The following is a 25,356-nucleotide window of genomic DNA, read 5'->3' as shown; positions in this document are numbered from 1 at the left end:
AGTGTAGATATGATGATGATGATGATGACGACGACAACTGTTGCCTGACTCTATTAAGGTATGACTATCCCTTAGCTAAAAGAGGAAATTTGATAATACAGGTCCCACAGAGTTGTGTGGCCAGAGACATGTGGGCATAAGAATTTGGTGTTGGCCACATTTTAAGTGAGCATGTATAATTGTGCATGAAAGTGTGTGTCATGATTTTAAAAGGAATTCAATTAGACAGCATACGCAACTGCTGGTTACGTCAGATGACTACACTTCAATTCAAACAATTGCATTGTGTTGCCAAGACGATTTCTGTGCAAATGTCATTGGCACGTATTAATTAGGCTACCGTCAATTTAATATCTGTATTTCACCAGACCTTCTCTTTTTGTGAAGGGGCGGGCGGCACCAGACTAATTATGGGAAACATTGTGTGTTGAAAGCCCTCAAATCTTCTCTCGTATACAGTAATTGGTCATTATCATCCACTATGTCACTAGACTAGTGATAACAGGTTAACACTACAAGCATAAGAAAATAGTGTACACAATTTGGATATAGTTTATAACTCCACTAAACAGTTTGGTTGTGTACTAACAACCTCAACAATAAGTTTACTGAAGCCATATAACTCACTCACTACAGCTCAATTAGCTCACCTTATCCACTGCATGAGACCAACATTCCTAAATTGTGTAATGTTCGTGGATTTCAAATATTTGATTAGAATTTCAATAATATAAATCTTTATCTAGGTGTTAACTAGGCTCACTTCACCTCTACTATTGCAGAAAACGGAGTAGCTGACAGGACCTCAGGAACCTCAATGGAGATGCAGGTGTGCTTTGCACAGATAGATTAATGGAACATCCATCAGTCAGTTATCTAGCTAACTCCAAGCCATCCTGGAAGCCTCAAAGGGTGTGTCTGTCCCATGTGGTTTTTGTAATCAAGGGAAGAAGCAAAAACAACTGATTCTGTGTGTGATTCCAGAGTTCAGAATTTAACATTTCTTTCTGAAATAGTGTTTGACAGTCCCATGTCATTTGTGACACCTAGGGTCGTGATGTTGATGCTGTTTTACCTGATCTGAATACTGCTGACCTTACTACTAGTGCTTGAATTCATTGAATGTAACACAGTCATAACTACCCTGACGGCTAAACACTGGGATATGGGACCTACTGGAAAATGTTCTACAGGTGGACAGTGGAATCTCAAACTTGTATGCCACAATTGAATGCTCTATTAAGAGAAGCTAAAGTAATATTTTTTTCATGCTTTGCAAATGTGTTAAACACATTGTTTAAAGAGATTTTTGTGCAAAACTTCAGTTATTAGGTGTCTGAACTGCAGGTGGTCCTTAGGAGTTCAGAAAACTAGTGATGTGTTTCTATTGCTTATATCAATTATTATAACAAAGGTGAACTACCAGATTTTAAGTCTAGCTAGACGTTAGTCCACAACATCAGTTTCCAGCACTTGGAAGGAACATCTATTTTTGTGACAAACACAAGGAAGTCACTTGATATCCAGTGGATGGTATTTGCTGTGAGCTGCTACATTTACAAATATGCTCATTATTCCCTGTCTAAGCTTAAAGTCATGGTACACTACTCTTTACCACCACCAGTTCCTTCATGTTGATGTTATGTTCTATTCCACTGCAACTTGTATATCCCATTTTTTACATACTTTGATGGCTAATGCCACATCTGAATTTGAGCTCGTGCATATTTGCATTACACCACCATAACACTGAGCTCTATTGTACTGAATAGTAACTTGATGCTTCTCCACATGGAACCATGATAAAACTCCAAAACCCAGCACAAAGAAACAGCTTCAAGCCATAATTAGTTTGGGTAGACAATACACCTACACAAAACAAAGCATTACACTCTACTAATGGTTACAATTAATTTTTTAATACGCTGTTCAGAAAAAAGCACTTTAGTGTCCTTGTTAAACCTCCAAAACTGTGAAAAGTCATGAAGCAGTGAGCATTATCTTGTGCTGGGTTAAAACTGACAGTGTGTTTCACTATTTTAGTTCATCATATACTCATCATAGTAGTTGTACGTTCATTTGAAGTAAGATTTACATATTTACTGAGTACTACTCTGCTATGGTACAAGGAACGGAGTGGTCTGTGCATTTAAAACAGGTGAGAGAGCATGTTAACGGGATGATAAACCATAACGAGGGTTGTATGTGACATCGCTACAGGTTTAATAGGTACGTTGCCAATCCTTTAATACGTGTAATATCTATGCCATAACACATCCTTTATAGTAAGCTTTACGACAGCTACTTATGAGATGATGATATTATAAGAGGCTGGATGTATCAATGTGCCGTATGCTAAAATTTTAACATATGAAATACAGAAATAAATGGAGATAACTGTAAGGATTGCTGCACCACGTGAAAGACTAGCAAAAAAAGGCTGATGGTGCAATAATAGTGCTGTTTGAGATGGTGAGAGTGCAGATATGTTGATGATGATGATGATGACAACCATTGCCAGACTCTATTAAGGTATGCAATAATAAGGTTTGTTGTTTCCATTAATTTATTACACAAGCCATACTGACACATTTGTAGCATTAATATGAACCCAACAAACTATTCAACACTGCAATCCTTACATTGCTGCCACAATTGTAGTCCAGTACAAAAGCTCGGCAACTGCTCCTATCTGTAGCATGAAAAGGTAATGTGCATGCGTCTGCAGTATTTTTCAGGTCACTACAGTGTAGATTGCATATGTAAACGTCATCACTTCCTTAAGGTGGAGACTGAGATCCAACTAACTATATACCCTATAAGTGTTTATTATTTAATTTAATGTTATGTTTGCTTCTTTGTACTAAATGTTTCAGCCATCACTAAAACAACTAATCAAGTTGAAGGAACCGAATTTACATGATTTTAGATGTCTTCAAAATATTATAATAGTTATTCTTTGAAACGCGAGTCTTATTTCCATGTACTAAGGAATGATATTTTAAATATTCAGTGGTGTATCTGGTGGAGGATACAAGTACCAAATTGTCAAACATTTTGCAACAAATCCTTGGATATAGTGTGCATAGTAATACAAGCACAAATGTGAATCATGTATCTGTACTTGTCGTACTGGCAGCATTTGTTCCCAATATTTACTTTTTACAATGTAGAGCAAATATGCAGCCAAACGTATATGTCACGACATAAACTGGCTATGCCATACATCATTTTATGCCACAATCATTCCATGACTATTGCAGCATTCCTTAGCTACAAGAGGAAATTTGATAGTACAGGTCCCACAGAACTGTGTGGCCAGAGACATGTGGGCATAAGAATTTGGTGTTGGTCACATTTTAATTAAGCATGTATATATAAGACTGTATTGTGGATGAAAGTGTGTCTTGACTCCTAGCATAATTATGTGTATTTACTTTTGTAATGCTTCATGTATTATACAGGAGCACAGTACAAGAGCCAATAGACAGATGTAGTATGAAATAAAGAATACTTATTGGAGGAACCACAAGTATACTCTCAATACAAGACAATGTTACTTGATTACACTCTCCTGTATTTAAATGCCATAATATTTTGTTAGCCAAAGAGTTACGAGATACTTAGTATTTACAGAAACACACATTTAACAAACTGAAACTTTACAATAACACTAAACTGATGATAATCATACAGTATGGTAGTACTGTATATTAGGGATCATGGAGGTTTGCATTTTCTCATTAAAATATTCACCAGAAACCAGCCTCACAATACCTTCATGGTGCCTTGGCACTATTGGTTAGGTAAAGTGCTTTCAGTATGACCCGAAATAATTGTAATAGGTATTTTTTTAAATATACTTGGTGGAATTTTCTACTGCCTGACTGACTGATGCCTTCAGACAAATGTTACTCGATAACAGCTAAGACTATGGGCTTGACTTTTTCACTGTTCAACATGTCTTTTGGCATACCAAATCACGTACAATGCATTCTTCATGGACTTACTGTGTCTTCCCATTTATCTTTGCTTGACAGCACAAGTCGCAGTAAGGCCGTGTGATGCCTTCCCTACAATTGTAAACAGTAACTGTCTGATAGCAGAAGTCTGTCTTGTAGTTTCTTCATTGGTAACGCTGTGCAACGGGCTGAACATAGCTGAAAACAAAGCACAATGGCCATTTTGCCATTTACGTATGTGACAGTAGTAACATCACTACCACCATCTGCTGCATAATGTAATGATTATTGTTGAAACTGTAGGAGCACAACATTTATATGGCTTTATTACACTACATCACAATGCTACTATGCCATGTGTGCTGGGAGTTCAATATCGTATTAATAGTTGATCAAATAAAAGCCATAGGGCTTATTCAAGGGTGATAGTCTAGACATCCCATAGTTGATATACTACTATAGCCACATTATTGGTAGTCAGGTGCCACCCACTCCTTCAAAACAACTAAGGATCTGGTGAAATTCATTTAAAAGGAATCCAATATTATTAAACAACATATGTAACTGCTTTACGTCAGATGATTTCCCGTCAATTCAAACAAAAGCATTGTGTTGCCAAGGCAATTAGTGTGTGAACGCTATTGGCATGCATTAATCGGCTACCGCTGAATCTGGCAGTAGAAATGATTTAGTACCTGTATTTCAGCAGATCCTTACTTTTTGCGAAGGGGCAGGCAGCACCAGACTATGTGTGTTGAAACTGTTCTCCCTTAAATATTCAGTATCTAGTCATTATCATCCACTAACTCAGGAAACCACTGGACTAGGTGAACGCTACCAGCATAAGAAAATAGTCCATGTCCACAATTTGGATAATTCAGTAAAGCATCATTGTTCTGATTACAGAATACGTACGTGACAATTCTGGAGAAGTTCTACATACCAAACTGCAACTTAATAATTTCACCCCAATCACCAAGCGTTTTTACAAAACAAAGTACATCACCTTGAAGCCTACGTGAAGCACCATCCAAATATCTAATCTACCCCAGTCAACCTCATCGTTTTTCAAATTTGTATTGTGACTATTGAGGGTCACGTGAAATACTAAATAAAACAATGCAATTAAAGGCAATATATTTAAGGGGCGCTTAGAGTGCGTCCAACCTCCTCTGGTTGATATACTATAGATACTTTATGGGAAACATTGTGTACTGAAAGTGTTCTCTTTCCCATACACAGTAATTGGTCGTTATCATCCACTATGTCAGTAAACCACTCTACTAGTGATAACATGTGAACACTACAAGCATAAGAAAACAGTGTACACAATTTTAGATAATGATTGTAACTTCACTAAACAGTTTGGTTGTGTACTAACAACCTCAACAATAAGTTTACTGAAGCCATATAACTCATACGCTACAGCTCAATTAGCTCACCCCATTCACTGCATGAATATCTGCTCCCTTCTCAATTAGGAGTTTCACCATATCTACACTTCTACACGCATGTAAAGGTGTATTGCACCCCGTGGGAACACAACAGTTATATGGCTTTAATTTACCATATTAACACAAACTACTAGTATAACACCTGAATTAGTTGGATCACATGATCCCATAGCATAACAGATAAAAACTATTATTTATGATCTCATATACAATACAAAATGGCCACTAATGAGGGACTTTACGGAGAAAATTTTGATCGCTCATAAACTAGGCAATTATGTATGCTCCATCTTCCTATAATAAAATTACTCGGTTTGGATACCAGTCAGCCTGTTAAAATGAAAGATAAATGTACTCTAATAAAACAATTCTGAAGCCAATGAGATTACCTAATGAACAATTTCAAAAGCTTCTTGGGACTGTTCTGTTAAGGTGGCACTGAACAAATTAAGTCCAGCCGCACAAAACAATTTGTTAAACCCACATGCTTAATGGATGGCCCAAACCTTTGCTAGTAGTATACAACTTAATCTATCCCTAAAAAGAAAGCTGTTCTGATATCCTGTGATGCTTTAGTTTAATGAATAATGAGCTACCTTCCCACACTGGTTTAGGTTAACTTTCCTGATCTGAAAATATAAAATTAACAATAGGTGGCCCATTCACAGCTGGAAAAGAAAACCAGTACTGACTTACTAACCCTAACAATATTATTGACCACAGTTCTGGAGTAGCGACTGAATTTTGGAAAATCACCCATATGGGCGTGCGTGAAATAATTAGAATTTTCATGTTTAGTGGGTTGCTAATAAGAGCAGGACACAGTTTTGAAAACATTTCAATAATTTTCTTGTGTAATTTAAGGTATTGAGAATGGCTTAAAACTATCAACAAGTAGATTTGCACTATAAAGTTCGTGATTTGAGCATTAAATATTTTAGGTGTCAAATGCGCCCATATGGGTGATTTTCCAAAATTCGGTCACATATGTTACTGAATTTTGGAAAATCACCCATAAGGGCCTGTGTGAAATAATTAGAATTTTCATGTTTAGTGGGTTGCTAATAAGAGCAGGACACAGTTTTAAAAATATTTCAATAATGTTCTTGTAATTTAAGGTATTGAGAATAGCTTACAACCATTAACAAGTAGATTTGCACTATGAAGTTTGTTGTTTGATCATTAAATATTTTAGGTGTCAAATGCACCCATATGGGTAATTTTCCAAAATTCAGTCACATATACAGACCATGTAGTAATTTTACAAGCGTGGGACACCAATTTACTTACAAATTTGGCGATTCGTTGAAGCAATAAAACTGAAACAAATTTTTTATTTAGGAATGGAATTATTTGTCAACAAAGTCATTTTGTCACAATTTGTCACACTTAATCATCACTCACAACACTTAATGCATTACAGCCATAAAAAAAGTTAATTTGAAATGCATTAGACATGTCATATCTCTGGAGTGTGTAAATTTTAACACAGCACAGTTGAAAACCTAGTGCCTCGTTTCAGTGACTGGTATCCCAAAATAGGTTTTTCGAAAATTAGGTCACATAGTGGCTATTTATATTATACTCTGACATCCAAAATCATAACATAATAGAGTTTCACTTCATGTTACTTCATGTTAAATAGGAGACAAGAAACTGTTATAGAAACATGTATTCCATGGCGTCTACATTATAGACACATCAATCACACTACATATCCAGAAATTGAAATGTATATGATGTAAACTGACATACTATGCTGTCCTGGAAATATCCATGCATGTTTTATTATTTACAACAGCTGTTTGGTCTGCAAGCTCAAGGTACAGAGCAAAGATTTCATTCTTCCAGAACATTAATCACATCATACATTATTATCGGGAGTATGGAAAACCCGGAATGCCGGAACATGCGATTGAAATCACGTGCAAGTACTAGCATGCCGGATTATAAAGATTCCACACGAACTAATATGAGAGTGATCGTTAATTGGAATACGCATTAAATTATTTACCTGAAAACCATCTTTCTCAGCCAAAACTTCATCTAAGCATTCCTAACTACACAATCGCTACAATCCCAAGACATAGTTTTGCTACACTTAACACAAGCTAGCTAGCCTACTGGTAGTCAGTGACCGAATTTATTAGAGGCATCCTTCAGTACAAAAATGGATTGTAGCGACTTAGCACAGCACTAGCTAGAAGTTGCATTATCTTTCAAATCATTTGGTTATTAGTTAAGGGTATGGAGTGTAGCTGAGATAGCTGGGGTGGTTTAGGATGCATGGTTATGTGCACTAATCCTAATTAACGCTCGATTTTCTGTTGACTTATCTTACATCCTGCAGATTTGGTGCAAGTAAGGATTATATAAATGCTATAGAACATATTAACAGACAATGTTTCTTCATTCCTCTGTGTAGTATTTATAATCTTGCATGCTAGTGCTTGCACGTGACTCCAATCGCAAAAATAACGCTGTTCTGGCTGATCTGAGTTGTTCTGGCGTTCCTCCCATTATTATCTACACTCTTACATTCCTACGACTGAGCACAAAACTAGTCCAGGTTGTGCAAGCCACAGTATATCCTCTACCATGGAGGACAGCAAGTTTTTAACATTAATGGAGCAATCCATTCCTGAATATGCTATGAATTGCTTTATTAATGCTGGCTATGACACGCCAAATGTTGTGGTACAAATGAAAACTGTTGGAAATTGAAATAGTTTGGATGAAATTGAGTCATTTATTTTAAAGCATTACTCTGATGATGATTTTTGTTTTCCACCTACTGTGCATGAAAGCTAGGAGAGATACTTCTGCAACCACATCAATGCACAGGAAATTTGTATTTCCTCCAGGGCATAGAATCAGAACCACAGATTTCATTATTTCTGTATATAAAATCAAAGTTTGCTTTAGCTGGAAAGAAGCGGTCTTCTTTAGCACATTTTCTGCAAAGAAACAAAAATTTCAAAAACAGATGAAACTAGTACAACAAAAGAGAGAGCCCACACTACATATTACCTGAAGGAAATAGCCGATGATGTCCGAAAAAGAATCGCTGATTGGCTACGAAAGCAAGCTGCAGATGGTGAAAATTATCTATCAGAACTGAAGGAATTTAAAGATTACAGAGTTTCTGTAAAGTTAGACCACTCAGAACACCCTTGTGCATCTGTTTATTGTGAATTGTGTGACAAGTCATATAAATTGATGTCTAAAAAACCCAAACTTACAATAATGCTTTCAAATTGGACGAGCTATATTGAAAAGCATCTTGCATCCCAACACCCTTGTCGTCTTTAATCGCATGCATTGAAAAGCATACAATTAAAGACGACGAGGGTGTAGGGGTACTGAAAACAAAGCCAAAGCAGCAGCCTTTGTTTAAATATGTCAACAGATCAGCCAAAACACAAAAGAGTAAACCATCAATCAGTAGCCACAGTAAAGATGTATCTCCAAGTGAAGAAGGTAACAGCGTCGTTGGGAGTGGTGATTCCTTGATTTCTAAAGACAAATCTCAAGTTGAACATGAGAAAGAAAGTTTGCTGCACACCAAACAATGACAGCAAATCCACAGCTGATAACAATGAAGTTGTAGGTGATAGTGCCAACATCAACTCTGAGCCTCAGGATTTTTGTAAGGCCCCTCTTGCTGCGGTGGATCAAGAGGGGCAGTCAATTTCATCACAACACAGGTCTAAGGTTTACAGTGATTGGTCTTATGCTGTTAGGCAAAGCAAGCTGCACTTAAAATTTGTCCTTAATCAGTATTTATTGACCAATTACTGTCCTATTGTTGATAAAATCTCAAAGGCTCTGGAAGATTTTACACCACCACAGCATACCGATAAGGAGTCTGACTCATTGCTTACTGAACATTTTTCCACATCATTGCTTCATTCGTGAGCTGCTGTATACTGCTTGTGAAAATTGTAAACATGTGTCACAAGCAAGAAGACATACTAAAATAGTGAAGAAATGTTCACTTTCAGTGCTACTGCGGACAGGATCCTCTGGATATGAACTATACTTCATAAAAACATGCCAGTGGCTCTTCCATCATTATCTACTGTCAAACGAGAGGCTGCAAAGCAGTATACTCCATTGATTGAAGGCGAATTTTCTTTTCATTTGATCAGCTTGTTGCTCATTTAGAAGCATACAGTGCATCTAGAGTGGCGTCTATATCAGAGGATGCTACAAGAGTAATATCTAGAGTAGAGTACGATCAAGCCAAGGATAAGTTAGTTGGCTTTGTCCTGCCAATTGACAAAGATTCGTTATCGTTGTCTGGGTCATTTCAGGCAAGCTCTTTAAGTACAATAGAAGCAATGTTTGAAAATAATAAAAAAGCTTCCAGTGCTTATGTTTACATGGCACAAACACTTTCACCAAACACACCACCATTTTGTTTGTGCTTAATTGGTACTGATAACTGCTTTGATGCTAACATGGTGGCATTACGATGGATACATATTGTGAAGAGTGTAAAAAAAAGAAATGTTGAGGTGATCAGTTTTGGTACTGATGGGGATGGTAGGTTGTTAACATCAATGCGTGTGATGTCAAAGTTGTACAATTACACTTCAAAGAAATATGACTACATTTCACTTGAAAGTGGTGAGTCATTGGTGGGCTCAGTGCCAAAAGCTTGGAAATCTTGGTTTTTCATCAAAGTTGAAGAGGCTGTGTGCTTTGTTCAAGATACAGTGCATTTGGGTGTGAAACTGAGAGCATGGTTACTTACTTTATCACAAGTTTTACCAATGGGTAAATATTCAGCATTAGCCTCACACCTTCACTTGCTTCAAGCAACGTATCACAAAGAACAGCATAATTTATGATTTAAAGATCTTGACCATCAAGACAGGCAAAATTTTTAAGCTGTGAATCAAATAATCAGCACAAATGTGTTAGCTTTGTTAGATAGTTTTCCTGACTCAAAGGGTACAAGGTGTTATGTACAGATGATGAAAAGCATTGTAAACAGCTACTTAGATAAGCAGTTGAGTCCTTTACGTCGCATAGAAGAAGCCTGGTTTGCTCTGTTTTTTTTGCAAGATACTGAAGGCAGTGGATCGTCTACTGCAAGAAATATAGTCTGGAGACCAACTATATTTCGTTAAATAGTTACATTTGTATTGAGCTGAATGCTCATACACTAATCCTGCTTCTGATGCTATTAAGGGACAAAAGTAAATCAACTGGAGTTGGTTATCTTTTTTGCCCGTGGCTGCTTGGCTCACAGCCATGCAAGAAAGGTTTCCGTGCTGCTAGGAGCATGACTCCTACCTTTTCCACAATGGTGAATTTCAGTATTCTTGGCTTGCTAAGGAGGATTCACAAATTGCAAATTCAAATTGAGATAGAGTCTCAAAGCAGTAGCACTGGTATCATTTTCCCAAACACCACTGCTAAGGGTAATGATAGAGAAAACCAACATTCTGTAAAGACCATTACAAATGCAAATATAGAAGAGGCAGTAAGATCAGCATTGCAAAAAGCCAAGAATTCCATTAAACATCTGGGTATGAAAGATTTGCTAGTGCAGAGTGATAACTGGGACAACGTGTCGTTTGGTGATGTAGGTGATGTAGGTGATGTAGAAGAAAATTACGGAGAAGATTTAGTAGAAGAAAATGATGACAATGTAAAAGATGATGGCAAAATTGAAGTGCAAGAAATGGACAGACAGAAAGAAATGGACATACCAACAGAGTCACAGCTAAGTGTACGAGAATGCGAAGATATAATGGAAGAATTAGAAGTAATGTATAGGCATGAAATAATTGATCAACCCTTGAAGAAACAAATTAATTTTGTATGTTGAAAGAAGATAAACAATGCAGATATCGATGGATCTGATGAAAGTACTATTCCACTGTACAAGCCAGTTGAACAAACTACTACAAGCAATGACAAACCAACTAAAATAAGACTGGACCAAAGGTTCCTTGAAGTAATTCACAATGGTGAACCTCTATAAATCAGGAAATCTACTTTAGTTTGGCTTTTACAAGAAAGGGAACAAGTGTCAAGTGATCATCTGTTTAGGGTAAGAGCTAAGCAGCCCTATAATACTAGCACAAAATTGCTATTACCTTCTACAAATATTGATAGCTCTATCCCAATAGTAAACAATGATATCAAATCGGGAGAGTTCTACATTTTTTTGGATAAGTTGGTAAATGGTATCAGCATAGTTAGAGTAGATCAATTCGCCAAGTACAAAGAGAAGTTGAAGAGAGACAGACAGGTTAAAGAAAATAAAGTCTCTATCCACTCTAACATTGGAGCACTTTGTTCTTGATTCATATGTGCATCTAGTACCAGTGAGTAACGCACGTTCACTTATACAAATGATCGGCCTGTTGCCTATACACAAATTTCAAAGGCATATATTTGCACATTGTCTGAAGGATGTTTCTCTAAAGTGCAACATACATGCACAGAAGTGAACGGTACCATAATTAATCATCAGTCACATTCCAATCTATACACAGCAAGAGAATTAACGATAAATGAAGACACGGCATCTTTTATTCATAACTGCATAAATACAACAATTGGAGCAAGTATCACCAAGCAGAATTACAATAATGAAATTGTAGTGTTGTCATCAGATGATGGGAGCAACAACATGTCAAATGTTATACCACTTTGGGTAACCCATGGTAAACACAAATTAACTATAAAAGATAAACATCTTATTCAGACTGGAAAGCAATTAACAGACACAATTGTTAACTTAGCAAGTGGATTACTCAAGAAGCAATTTCCACACTTTGGAGGTTTTCAGTCAACTTTGTTGCAAAATTCTAAATTGAATTCTCAGCTCAGAAATCCTAAACACACCATTCAGGTTATATATCTTGAAGCAGAGAAGCATTGGGTTACTATTTCCACAATAGGTTGCGATGAGCATACAGTAAATCATTATGATTCCTCTTTAAGTAATGTTCCATTATCTGTTGAGCAGACAATTGTAGCTTTGCTGAAGCCGAAATTCCCAGTCACAGTTAAAGTTAAAAATGTTATTAAGCAAGTTGGCTCCGCATGATTTAGCTTACTAAATTCATTGGCTAATCTCATCAACTGCAGTTTGCTGGTTTTGTGGCTATCAATTATGAATATAATAGTTTATGGCTTCAATGAATCGTATTTCGTGGCTTACTTCAGTTTCCACTGTACTAATAATGCTAGTGGCTGGTTTCTTTTTAGGAATTCATGGGTTATATCAGTTTTGCTCAACTCCATTCAATACGCTATGTACGCCGCCATCTTGATAAGTAACTAAATGACATCATTTAAAGTATCAGTTGGTATCGGGAATTTATAGCTTTACCGATACAAGTGCGATACCGGTATCGGTGCATCACTATTTGATAGTACAGGTCCCACAGAGTTGTGTGGCCAGAGACATGTGGGCATAAGAATTTGGTGTTGGTCACATTTTAAGTAAGCATGTATAATTGTGCATGAAAGTGTGTGTCTTGATTTTAAAAGGAATTCAATTAGACAGCTTACGTAACTGCTGGTTACATCAGATGACTACACTTCAATTCAAACAACTGCATTGTGTTGCCAAGACGATTAGTGTGTGAACATCATTGGCACATATTAATTAGCTACCGCCGAATCTGGGTGTATTTCACCAGACCCTTACTTTTTGTGAAAGGGCGGGTGGCACCAGACTAATTATTGGGAACAGTGTGTGTTGAAAACCCTCTCGTATACAGTGATTGATTATTATCATCCACTATGTCAGTAAACCACTGGACTAGTGATAACAGGTGAACACCACAAGCATAAGAAAATAGTGTACACAATTTGGATAATGTTTGTAACTCCACTAAACAGTTTGGTTGTGTACTAACAACCTCAACAATAAGTTTACTGAAGCCATATAACTCACACACTAAAAACTCTATTAGCTCACCTCATCCACTGCATGAATATCTGCACCCTTTTCAATTAGGAGTTTCGCCATATCCACACTATTACACCGATGTAGAGGTGTAGCACCAAACTGTGGGAACACAACAGTTATATGGCTTTAATTTACTATATTAACACAAACTACTAGTATAACACCTGAATTAGATGGATCACATGATCCCATAGTACAACAGATAAAAACTATTATTTATGATCTCATATACGATACAAAATGGCCTAATGAGGGACTTTACGGAGAAAATTTTGAGTGCGCTACAATCACCATCTCAACCTTTCATCCCCACTCCCTCATTAGCTCAGGTTGAGAACACTAACCCTCTAATGGTAGTCATGGCTACAACTAGTGAAGGGTCACTTTTTTACTTTTGTCTTCACATGATCATACTAGCTCCACTCATAATCTGCACAATACGTTAAAGCACACTTCCTACACTAGTTCATCAGTGAAGCCATACAAATTGCTAAGAATGGTACTAGATGGTTTTACTGGGTTTGGATACCAGTCAGCCTGTTAAAATGAAAGGTAAATATACTCTAATAAAACATCAGAGTATTCTGAAGCCAATGAGATTACCTAATGCACAATTTCAAAAGCTTCTTATTACTTTTAGGACTGTTCTGTTAAGGTGGCGCTGAACCAATTAAGTCCAGCCGCACAAAACAATTTGTTCAACTCACAAGCTTAATGGGTGGACTAAAACTTTGCTAGTAGTATACAACTTAATCTATCCCTAAAAAGCTATTCTGACATCCTGTGATGCTTTAGTTTTATGAACTACCTTCCCATACTAACTTTCCTGACCTGAAAGCATAAAATTAACAATCAGTGACCTATTCACAACTGGAAAAGAAAACCAGTCCTGGCTTACTAACACTAACAATATTATTGACCAGAGTTCTGGAGTAGTTATTTAACATGCAACCTTTAGCTCCCTATACTTGAGCTCCCTGCTGGGGTTTGATTAGCTGGCTATGTGGATAAGCTGGGTATGTGGATTAACTCTCTAAAGCTTCCCAAGTTATGTATACAAAAGTGATATTTGCCCCATACCCATGTGTACAGGTTTCCTATATATGTATACGAGTCCGATTTGCATATGGGCTATCATGTGTGTATGAGCTATCCCATAAATTTACGGGACAGAATATGTGTATGGTCCATAACAGTACTAGTAGAGCATTGACAGAATTGTTCGCTTTGTGATAAAAACATCAATTTCACTGTGGAAGTTGAGTAATGTGTACCATATGCTGATAGTAAAGTAGGGTTGAAAACTGCTTTAAAAAAACTGCCGTACACTCAAATACCCTAATAGAGCAGTCAAGCACTTCATATAAACATCTCTTTAAAAGGTAGTCAAAAAATGAAAAAAAAAAAACTTGTGTGTTTGCAGGAATAAAACTACAGCCCATAATAGTTGCATCCATTACCATTGTACCAACTGACTCCAAGCATGTCACACTGGTTTATAAACGCTGTACCAAACAGTACAGTAGTACTGTTTAAGTAGAGATCGCCCCTAAAGTGACATGCATATGGCATGTTATTTGTAACAAAAATACCTCTATTATCACATCTCTTTTTATTACACCTATGTTATAAGCATCACCTTATAATCCCTTATTCATATGCTTATAACAAATCCTTTATAATAAGCCTTACAACAGCTACTTTATATGATGATAATCGAGATGATATCAATAAGAGGCCAAATGTATCGATGTGCTGGATGCTAAATTCTTAACATATGAAATACAGAAATAAACGGAGATAACTGTAAGGATTGCTACGCCACGTGAAAGATTAGCAAAACAGGCTGATGGTGCAATAATAGTGTCGTTAGTGATGGTGAGAGTGTAGATATGATGATGATGATGACGACGACAACTGTTGCCTGACTCCATTAAGGTATGACTATCCCTTAGCTAAAAGAGGAAATTTGATAATACAGGTCCCACAGAGTTGTGTGGCCAGAGACATGTGGGCATAAGAATTTGGTGTTGGCCACATTTTAAGTGAGCATGTATAATTGTGCATGAAAGTGTGTGTCATGATTTTAAAAGGAATTCAATTAGACAGCGTACGCAACTGCTGGTTACGTCAGATGACTACACTTCAATTCAAACAATTGCATTGTGTTGCCAAGACGATTTCTGTGCAAATGTCATTGGCACGTATTAATTAGGCTACCGTCAATTTAATATCTGTATTTCACCAGACCTTCTCTTTTTGTGAAGGGGCGGGCGGCACCAGACTAATTATGGGAAACATTGTGTGTTGAAAGCCCTCAAATCTTCTCTCGTATACAGTAATTGGTCATTATCATCCACTATGTCACTAGACTAGTGATAACAGGTTAACACTACAAGCATAAGAAAATAGTGTACACAATTTGGATATAGTTTATAACTCCACTAAACAGTTTGGTTGTGTACTAACAACCTCAACAATAAGTTTACTGAAGCCATATAACTCACTCACTACAGCTCAATTAGCTCACCTTATCCACTGCATGAGACCAACATTCCTAAATTGTGTAATGTTCGTGGATTTCAAATATTTGATTAGAATTTCAATAATATAAATCTTTATCTAGGTGTTAACTAGGCTCACTTCACCTCTACTATTGCAGAAAACGGAGTAGCTGACAGGACCTCAGGAACCTCAATGGAGATGCAGGTGTGCTTTGCACAGATAGATTAATGGAACATCCATCAGTCAGTTATCTAGCTAACTCCAAGCCATCCTGGAAGCCTCAAAGGGTGTGTCTGTCCCATGTGGTTTTTGTAATCAAGGGAAGAAGCAAAAACAACTGATTCTGTGTGTGATTCCAGAGTTCAGAATTTAACATTTCTTTCTGAAATAGTGTTTGACAGTCCCATGTCATTTGTGACACCTAGGGTCGTGATGTTGATGCTGTTTTACCTGATCTGAATACTGCTGACCTTACTACTAGTGCTTGAATTCATTGAATGTAACACAGTCATAACTACCCTGACGGCTAAACACTGGGATATGGGACCTACTGGAAAATGTTCTACAGGTGGACAGTGGAATCTCAAACTTGTATGCCACAATTGAATGCTCTATTAAGAGAAGCTAAAGTAATATTTTTTTCATGCTTTGCAAATGTGTTAAACACATTGTTTAAAGAGATTTTTGTGCAAAACTTCAGTTATTAGGTGTCTGAACTGCAGGTGGTCCTTAGGAGTTCAGAAAACTAGTGATGTGTTTCTATTGCTTATATCAATTATTATAACAAAGGTGAACTACCAGATTTTAAGTCTAGCTAGACGTTAGTCCACAACATCAGTTTCCAGCACTTGAAAGGAACGTCTATTTTTGTGACAAACACAAGGAAGTCACTTGATATCCAGTGGATGGTATTTGCTGTGAGCTGCTACATTTACAAATATGCTCATTATTCCCTGTCTAAGCTTAAAGTCATGGTACACTACTCTTTACCACCACCAGTTCCTTCATGTTGATGTTATGTTCTATTCCACTGCAACTTGTATATCCCATTTTTTACATACTTTGATGGCTAATGCCACATCTGAATTTGAGCTCGTGCATATTTGCATTACACCACCATAACACTGAGCTCTATTGTACTGAATAGTAACTTGATGCTTCTCCACATGGAACCATGATAAAACTCCAAAACCCAGCACAAAGAAACAGCTTCAAGCCATAATTAGTTTGGGTAGACAATACACCTACACAAAACAAAGCATTACACTCTACTAATGGTTACAATTAATTTTTTAATACGCTGTTCAGAAAAAAGCACTTTAGTGTCCTTGTTAAACCTCCAAAACTGTGAAAAGTCATGAAGCAGTGGGCATTATCTTGTGCTGGGTTAAAACTGACAGTGTGTTTCACTATTTTAGTTCATCATATACTCATCATAGTAGTTGTACGTTCATTTGAAGTAAGATTTACATATTTACTGAGTACTACTCTGCTATGGTACAAGGAACGGAGTGGTCTGTGCATTTAAAACAGGTGAGAGAGCATGTTAACGGGATGATAAACCATAACGAGGGTTGTATGTGACATCGCTACAGGTTTAATAGGTACGTTGCCAATCCTTTAATACGTGTAATATCTATGCTATAACACATCCTTTATAGTAAGCTTTACGACAGCTACTTATAAGATGATGATATTATAAGAGGCCGGATGTATCAATGTGCCGTATGCTAAACTTTTAACATATGAAATACAGAAATAAATGGAGATAACTGTAAGGATTGCTGCACCACGTGAAAGACTAGCAAAAAAAGGCTGATGGTGCAATAATAGTGCTGTTTGAGATGGTGAGAGTGCAGATATGTTGATGATGATGATGATGACAACCATTGCCAGACTCTATTAAGGTATGCAATAATAAGGTTTGTTGTTTCCATTAATTTATTACACAAGCCATACTGACACATTTGTAGCATTAATATGAACCCAACAAACTATTCAACACTGCAATCCTTACATTGCTGCCACAATTGTAGTCCAGTACAAAAGCTCGGCAACTGCTCCTATCTGTAGCATGAAAAGGTAATGTGCATGCGTCTGCAGTATTTTTCAGGTCACTACAGTGTAGATTGCATATGTAAACGTCATCACTTCCTTAAGGTGGAGACTGAGATCCAACTAACTATATACCCTATAAGTGTTTATTAAATTTAATGTTATGTTTGCTTCTTTGTACTAAATGTTTCAGCCATCACTAAAACAACTAATCAAGTTGAAGGAACCGAATTTACATGATTTTAGATGTCTTCAAAATATTATAATAGTTATTCTTTGAAACGCGAGTCTTATTTCCATGTACTAAGGAATGATATTTTAAATATTCAGTGGTGTATCTGGTGGAGGATACAAGTACCAAATTGTCAAACATTTTGCAACAAATCCTTGGATATAGTGTGCATAGTAATACAAGCACAAATGTGAATCATGTATCTGTACTTGTCGTACTGGCAGCATTTGTTCCCAATATTTACTTTTTACAATGTAGAGCAAATATGCAGCCAAACGTATATGTCACGACATAAACTGGCTATGCCATACATCATTTTATGCCACAATCATTCCATGACTATTGCAGCATCCCTTAGCTACAAGAGGAAATTGGATAGTACAGGTCCCACAGAGCTGTGTGGCCAGAGACATGTGGGCATAAGAATTTAGTGTTGGTCACATTTTAATTAAGCATGTATATATAAGACTGTATTGTGGATGAAAGTGTGTGTCTTGACTCCTTGCATAATTATGTGTATTTACTTTTGTAATGCTTCATGTATTATACAGGAGCACAGCACATGAGCCAATAGACAGATGTAGTATGAAACAAAGAATACTTATTGGAGGAACCACAAACTCTCAATACAAGACAATGTTACTTGATTACTTGCTCCTGTATTTAAATGCCATAATATTTTGTTAGCCAAAGAGTTACGAGATATTAGTATTTACAGAAACACACATTTAACAAGTTGAAACTTTACAATAACACTAAACTGATAATCATACAGTATGGTAGTACTGTATATTAGGGATCATGGAGGTTTGCATTTTCTCATAAAAATATTCACCAGAAACCAGCCTCACAATACCTTCATGATGCCCTGGCACTATTGGTTAGGTAAAGTGTAATCAGTATGACCCGAAATATTTGTAATAGGTATTTAAAATATATACTCAGTGGAATTTTCTACTGCCTGACTGACCGATGCCTTCAGACAAATGTTACTTGATAACAGCTAAGACTATGGGCTTGACTTTTCCACTGTTCAACATTGCCCCAGTGTCTTTTGGCATACCGAATCACGTACAATGCATTCTTCATGGACTTACTGTGTCCTTCTTTAAGTCACATTTATCTTTGCTGACAGCACAAGTCGCAGTAAGGCCGTGTGATGCCTTCCCTACAATTCTAAACAGTAACTGTCTGATAGCAGAAGTCTGTCTTGTAGTTTCTTCATTGGTAACGCTGTGCAACGGGCTGAACATAGCTGAAAACAAAACATAATGGCCATTTGCCATTTACGTATGTGACAGTAGTAACATCACTACCACTATCTGCTGCATAATGTAATGTTTATTGTTGAAACTGTAGGAGCACAACATTTATATGGCTTTATTACACTACATCACAATGCTACTACTGTACGCAAGGAAATTTTGACGTCAAAATAATTTGACGAATTTGACGAATCGGTTTAATTCATCAAATTTAAATTCGTCAAATGTATATAAGCGCCCTTAAAAGTACAGGTTTTGCCTACAATTTCTTCATTTTCGTCAACATTTTATTCGTCAAATCTGCTGAAGTCTGAATTCGTCAAAGTTTTTTTTTTGACATCAAAATTTCCTTGCATACGGTATGCCATGTGTGCTGGGAGTTCAATATCGTATTAATAGTTGATCAAATAAAAGCCATAGGGCTTATTCAAGGGTGATAGTCTAGACATCCTATAGTTGATATACTACTATAGCCACATTATGGGGTAGTCAGGTGCCGCCCACTCCTTCAAAACAACTAAGGGTCTTGTGAAATTCATTTTAAAAGGAATTCAATAATTATTAAACAACATATGTAACTGCTTTACGTCAGATGATTTCCTGTCAATTCAAACAAAAGCATTGCGTTGCCAAGGCGATTTGTGTGTGAACGCTATTGGCATGCATTAATCGGCTACTGCTGAATCTGGCAGAAGAAATGATTTAGTACCTGTATTTCAGCAGATCCTTACTTTTTGCGAAGGGGCAGGCAGCGCCAGACTAATTGTGGGGAACATTGTGTGTTGAAACTGTTCTCCCTCAAATATTCTTTCATACACAGTATCTAGTCATTATCATCCACTAACTCAGGAAACCACTGGACTAGGTGAACACTACCAGCATAAGAAAATAGTGCATGTCCACAATTTGGATAATTCAGTAAAGTATCATTGTTCTGATTACAGAATACATATGTGACAATTCTGGAGAAGTTCTACATACCAAACTGCAACTTAATAATTTCACCCCAATCACTAAGCGCTTTACAAGACAAAGTACACACCTTGAAGCTTATGTGAAGCACCATCCAAATATCTAATCAACCCCAACCAACACCATCGTTTTTCAAATTTGTATTGTGACTATTGAGGGTCACGTGAAATACTAAATAAAACAATGCAATTAAGGGCAATATATTTAAGGGGCGCTTAGAGTGCGTCCAACCTCCTCTGGTTGATATACTATAGATACTTTATGGGAAACATTGTGTACTGAAAGTGTTCTCTTTCCCATACACAGTAATTGGTCGTTATCATCCACTATGTCAGTAAACCACTCTACTAGTGATAACATGTGAACACTACAAGCATAAGAAAACAGTGTACACAATTTTAGATAATGATTGTAACTTGACTAAACAGTTTGGTTGTGTACTAACAACCTCAACAATAAGTTTACTGAAGCCATATAACTCACACACTGAAAACTCTATTAGCTCACCGTATCCACTGCATGAATATCTGCACCCTTTTCAATTAGGAGTTTCGCCATATCCACACTATTACACCAATGTAGAGGTGTAGTACCTCTCTGTGGGAACACAACAGTTATATGGCTTTAATTTACCATATTAACACAAACTACTAGTATAACACCTGAATTAGTTGGATCACATGATCCCATAGCATAACAGATAAAAACTATTATTTATGATCTCATATACAATACAAAATGGCCACTAATGAGGGACTTTACGGAGAAAATTTTGATCGCTCATAAACTAAGCAATTATGTATGCTCCATCTTCCTATAATAAAATTACTCGGTTTGGATACCAGTCAGCCTGTTAAAATGAAAGATAAATATACTCTAATAAAACAATTCTGAAGCCAATGAGATTACCTAATGAACAATTTCAAAAGCTTCTTGGGACTGTTCTGTTAAGGTGGCACTGAACCAATTAAGTCCAGCCGCACAAAACAATTTGTTAAACCCACATGCTTAATGGATGGTCCAAAACTTTGCTAGTAGTATACAACTTAATCTATTCCTAAAAAGAAAGCTGTTCTGATATCCTGTGATGCTTTAGTTTAATGAATAATGAGCTACCTTCCCACACTGGTTTAGGTTAACTTTCCTGATCTGAAAACATAAAATTAACAATAGGTGGCCCATTCACAGCTGGAAAAGAAAACCAGTACTGACTTACTAACCCTAACAATATTATTGACCACAGTTCTGGAGTAGCGACTGAATTTTGGAAAATCACCCATATAGGCGTGCGTGAAATAATTAGAATTTTCATGTTTAGTGGGTTGCTAATAAGAGCAGGACACAGTTTTGAAAACATTTCAATAATTTTCTTGTAATTTAAGGTATTGAGAATGGCTTACAACCATTAACAAGTAGATTTGCACTATGATGTTTGTTGTTTGATCATTAAATATTTTAGGTGTCAAATGCACCCATATGGGTGATTTTCCAAAATTCGGTCACATATACAGACCATGTAGTAATTTTACAAGCGTGGGACACCAATTTACTTACAAATTTGGCGATTCGTTGAAGCAATAAAACTGAAACAAATTTTTTATTTAGGAATGGAATTATTTGTCAACAAAGTGATTTTGTCACGATTTGTCACACTTAATCATCACTCACAACACTTAATGCATTACAGCCATAAAAAAAGTTAATTTGAAATGCATTAGACATGTCATATCTCTGGAGTGTGTAAATTTTAACACAGCACAGTTGAAAACCTACTGCCTCCTTTCAGTGACTGGTATCCCAAAATAGGTTTTTCGAAAATTAGGTCACATAGTGGCTATTTATATTATACTCTGACATCCAAAATCATAACATAATAGAGTTTCACTTCATGTTACTTCATGTTAAATAGGAGACAAGAAACTGTTATAGAAACATGTATTCCATGACATCTACATTATAGATACATCAATCACACTACATATCCAGAAATTGAAATGTACATGATGTAAACTGACATACTATGCTGTCCTGGAAATTATCAATGCATGTTTTATTATTTACAACAGCTGTTTGGTCTGCAAGCTCAAGGTACAGAGCCAAGATTTCATTCTTCCAGAACTTTAATCACATCATACATTATTATCTACACTCTTACATTCCTATGACTAAGCACAAAACTGGTCCAGGTTGTGCAAGCCACAGCATATCCTCTACCATGGAGGACAGCGAGTTTTTAACATTAATGGAACAATCCATTCCTGAATATGCTATGAATTGCTTTATCAATGCTGGCTTTGACACGCCAAATGTTGTGGTACAAATGAAAACTGTTGGAAATTGAAATAGTTTGGATGAATATGAGTCATTTATTTTAAAGCATTACTCTGATGATGATTCTTGCTTTCCACCTACTGTGCAAGCTAGGAGAGATACTTCTGCAACCACATCAATGCACAGGAAATTTGTATTTCCTCCGGGGCATAGAATCAGAATCACAGATTTCATTAATTCTGTAAAATCAAAGTTTGCTTTAGCTGGAAAGAAGCGGTCTTCTTCTAGCACATTTTCTCCAAAGAAACAAAAAAGTTCAAAAACAGATGAAACTAGTACAACAAAAGAGAGAGCCCACACTACATATGACCTGAAGGAAATAGCCGATGATGTCCAAAAAAGAATCGCTGATTGGCTACGAAAACAAGCTGCAGCTGGTGAAAATTATCTATCAGAACTGAAGGAATTTAAAGATTACAGTAAAGTTAGACCACTCAGAACACCCTTGTGCATCTGTTTATTGTGAATTGTGTGACAAGTCATATAAATTGATGTCTAAAAAACCCAAACCTACAATGATGCTTTCAAATTGGACGAGCTATATAAAAGCATGCATTGAAAAGCATACGATTAAAGACGACAAGGGTGTAGGGGTACTGAAAACAAAGCCAAAGCAGCAGCCTTTGTTTAAATTGTCAACAGATCAGCCAAAACACAAAAGAGTCAACCATCAATCAGTAGCCACAGTAAAGATGTATCTCCAAGTGAAGAAGGTAACAGCGTCATTGGGAGTGGTGATTCCTTGATTTCTAAAGACAAATCTCAAGTTGAACATGAGAAAGTTTGCTGCACACCAAACAATGACAGCAAATCCACAGCTGATAACAATGAAGTTGTAGGTGATAGTGCCAACATCAACTCTGAGCCTCAGGATTTTTGTAAGGCCCCTCTTGCTGCAGTGGATCAAGAGGGGCAGTCAATTTCATCACAACACAGGCCTAAGGTTTACAGTGATTGGTCTTATGCTGTTAGGCAAAGCAAGCTGTTTGTCCCTAATCAGTATTTATTGACCAATTACTGTCCTATTGTTGATAAAATCTCAAAGGCTCTGGAAGATTTTACACCACCACCGTGTACCGATAAGGAGTCTGACTCATTGCTTCTTGAACATTTTTCTACATCATTGCTTCGTTCGTGAGCTGCTGTATACTGCTTGTGAAAATTGTAAACATGTGCCACAAGCAAGAAGACATACTAAAATAGTGAAGAAATGTTCACTTTCAGTGCTACTGCGGACAGGATCCTCTGGATATGAACTACTTCATAAAAACATGCCAGTGGCTCTTCCATCATTATCTACTATCAAACGAGAGGCTGCAAAGCGGTATACTCCATTGATTGAAGGCGAATTTTCTTTTCATTTGATCAGCTTGTTGCTCATTTAGAAGCATATAGTGCATCTAGAGTGGCGTCTACAATTACACTTCAAAGAAATATGACTATGTTTCACTTGAAAGTGGTGCGTCATTGGTGGGCTCAGTGCCAAAAGCTTGGAAATCTTGGTTTTTCATCATCGAAATTGAAGAGGTTGTGTGCTTTGTTTAAGATACAGTGCATTTGGGTGTGAAACTGAAAACACGGTTACTTACTTTATCACAAGTTTTACCAATGGGTAAATATTCAGCATTAACCTCACACCTTCACTTGCTTCAAGCAACATATAACAAAGAACAGCATAATTTATGATTTAAAGATCTTGACCATCAAGACAGGCAAAATTTTGAAGCTGTGAATCGAATAATCAGCACAAACTTGTTAGTTTTGTTAGATAGTTTTCCTGACTCAAAGGGTACAAGATGTTACGTACAGATGATGAAAAGCATTGTAAACAGCTACTTAGATAAACAGTTGGGTCCTTTGCGTCGCATAGAAGAAGCCTGGTTTGCTCTGTTTTTTGCAAGATACTGTAGGCAGTGGATCGTCTGCTGCAAGAAATATAGTCTGGAGACCAACTATACTTCGTTAAATAGTTGCATTTGTATTGAGCTGAATGCTCATGCACTAATCCTGCTTCTGATGCTATTAAGGGACCAAAGTAAATTAACTGGAGTTGATTATCATTTTTTCCCGTGGCTGCTTGGCTCACAACCATGCAAGAAAGGTTTCCGTGCTGCTAGGAGCATGACTCCTACCTTTTCCACAATGGTGAATTTCAATATTCTTGGCTTGCTAAGGAGGATTCACAAATTGCAAATTCAAATTGAGATAGAGTCTCAAAGCAGTAGCACTGGTATCATTTTCCCAAACACCACTGCTAAGGATAATGATAGAGAAAACCAACACTCTGTAAAGACCATTACAAATGCAAATATAGAAGAGGCAGTAAGATCAGCATTGCAAAAAGCCAAGAATTCCATTGAACATCTGGGTATGAAAGATTTGCTAGTGCAGAGTGATAACTGGGACAACGTGCCGTTTCTTGATGTAGGTGATGTAGAAGAAAATTATGGAGAAGATTTAGAAAAAGAAAATGATGACAATGTAAAAGATGATGGCAAAATTGAAGTGCAAGAAATGGACAGACAGAAAGAAATGGACATACCAACAGAGTCACAGCTAAGTGTATGAGAATGCAAAGATATAATGGAAGAATTAGAAGTAATGTATAGGCATGAAATAATTGATAAACCCTTGAAGA

General features: G+C 36.8%; 2 protein-coding genes across 3 annotated transcripts in view; one reads left to right on the top strand and one right to left on the bottom strand.

Annotated features, from left to right (window-relative positions):
- The window catches only part of LOC136268196 (CLIP-associating protein 2-like), a 161,743-nt gene that overhangs the window by 104,542 nt on the left and 31,845 nt on the right, over nt 1-25,356 (top strand). The window lies entirely within an intron of this gene.
- LOC136268185 (uncharacterized) overlaps nt 1-25,356 on the bottom strand; it is a gene marked incomplete in the record, with an annotated part of 163,046 nt that overhangs the window by 117,726 nt on the left and 19,964 nt on the right. Inside the window, 2 exon segments of the mRNA XM_066063444.1 lie at nt 13,368-13,457; nt 20,895-20,984. Coding sequence (XP_065919516.1) covers nt 13,368-13,457; nt 20,895-20,984 — 180 coding nt within the window.

Source organism: Dysidea avara, chromosome 10 (genome assembly GCF_963678975.1).
Source record: "Dysidea avara chromosome 10, odDysAvar1.4, whole genome shotgun sequence".
In the NCBI taxonomy this organism is placed as follows: Eukaryota; Metazoa; Porifera; class Demospongiae; order Dictyoceratida; family Dysideidae; genus Dysidea; species Dysidea avara.
This window is presented reverse-complemented; position numbering and strand designations above follow the sequence as displayed.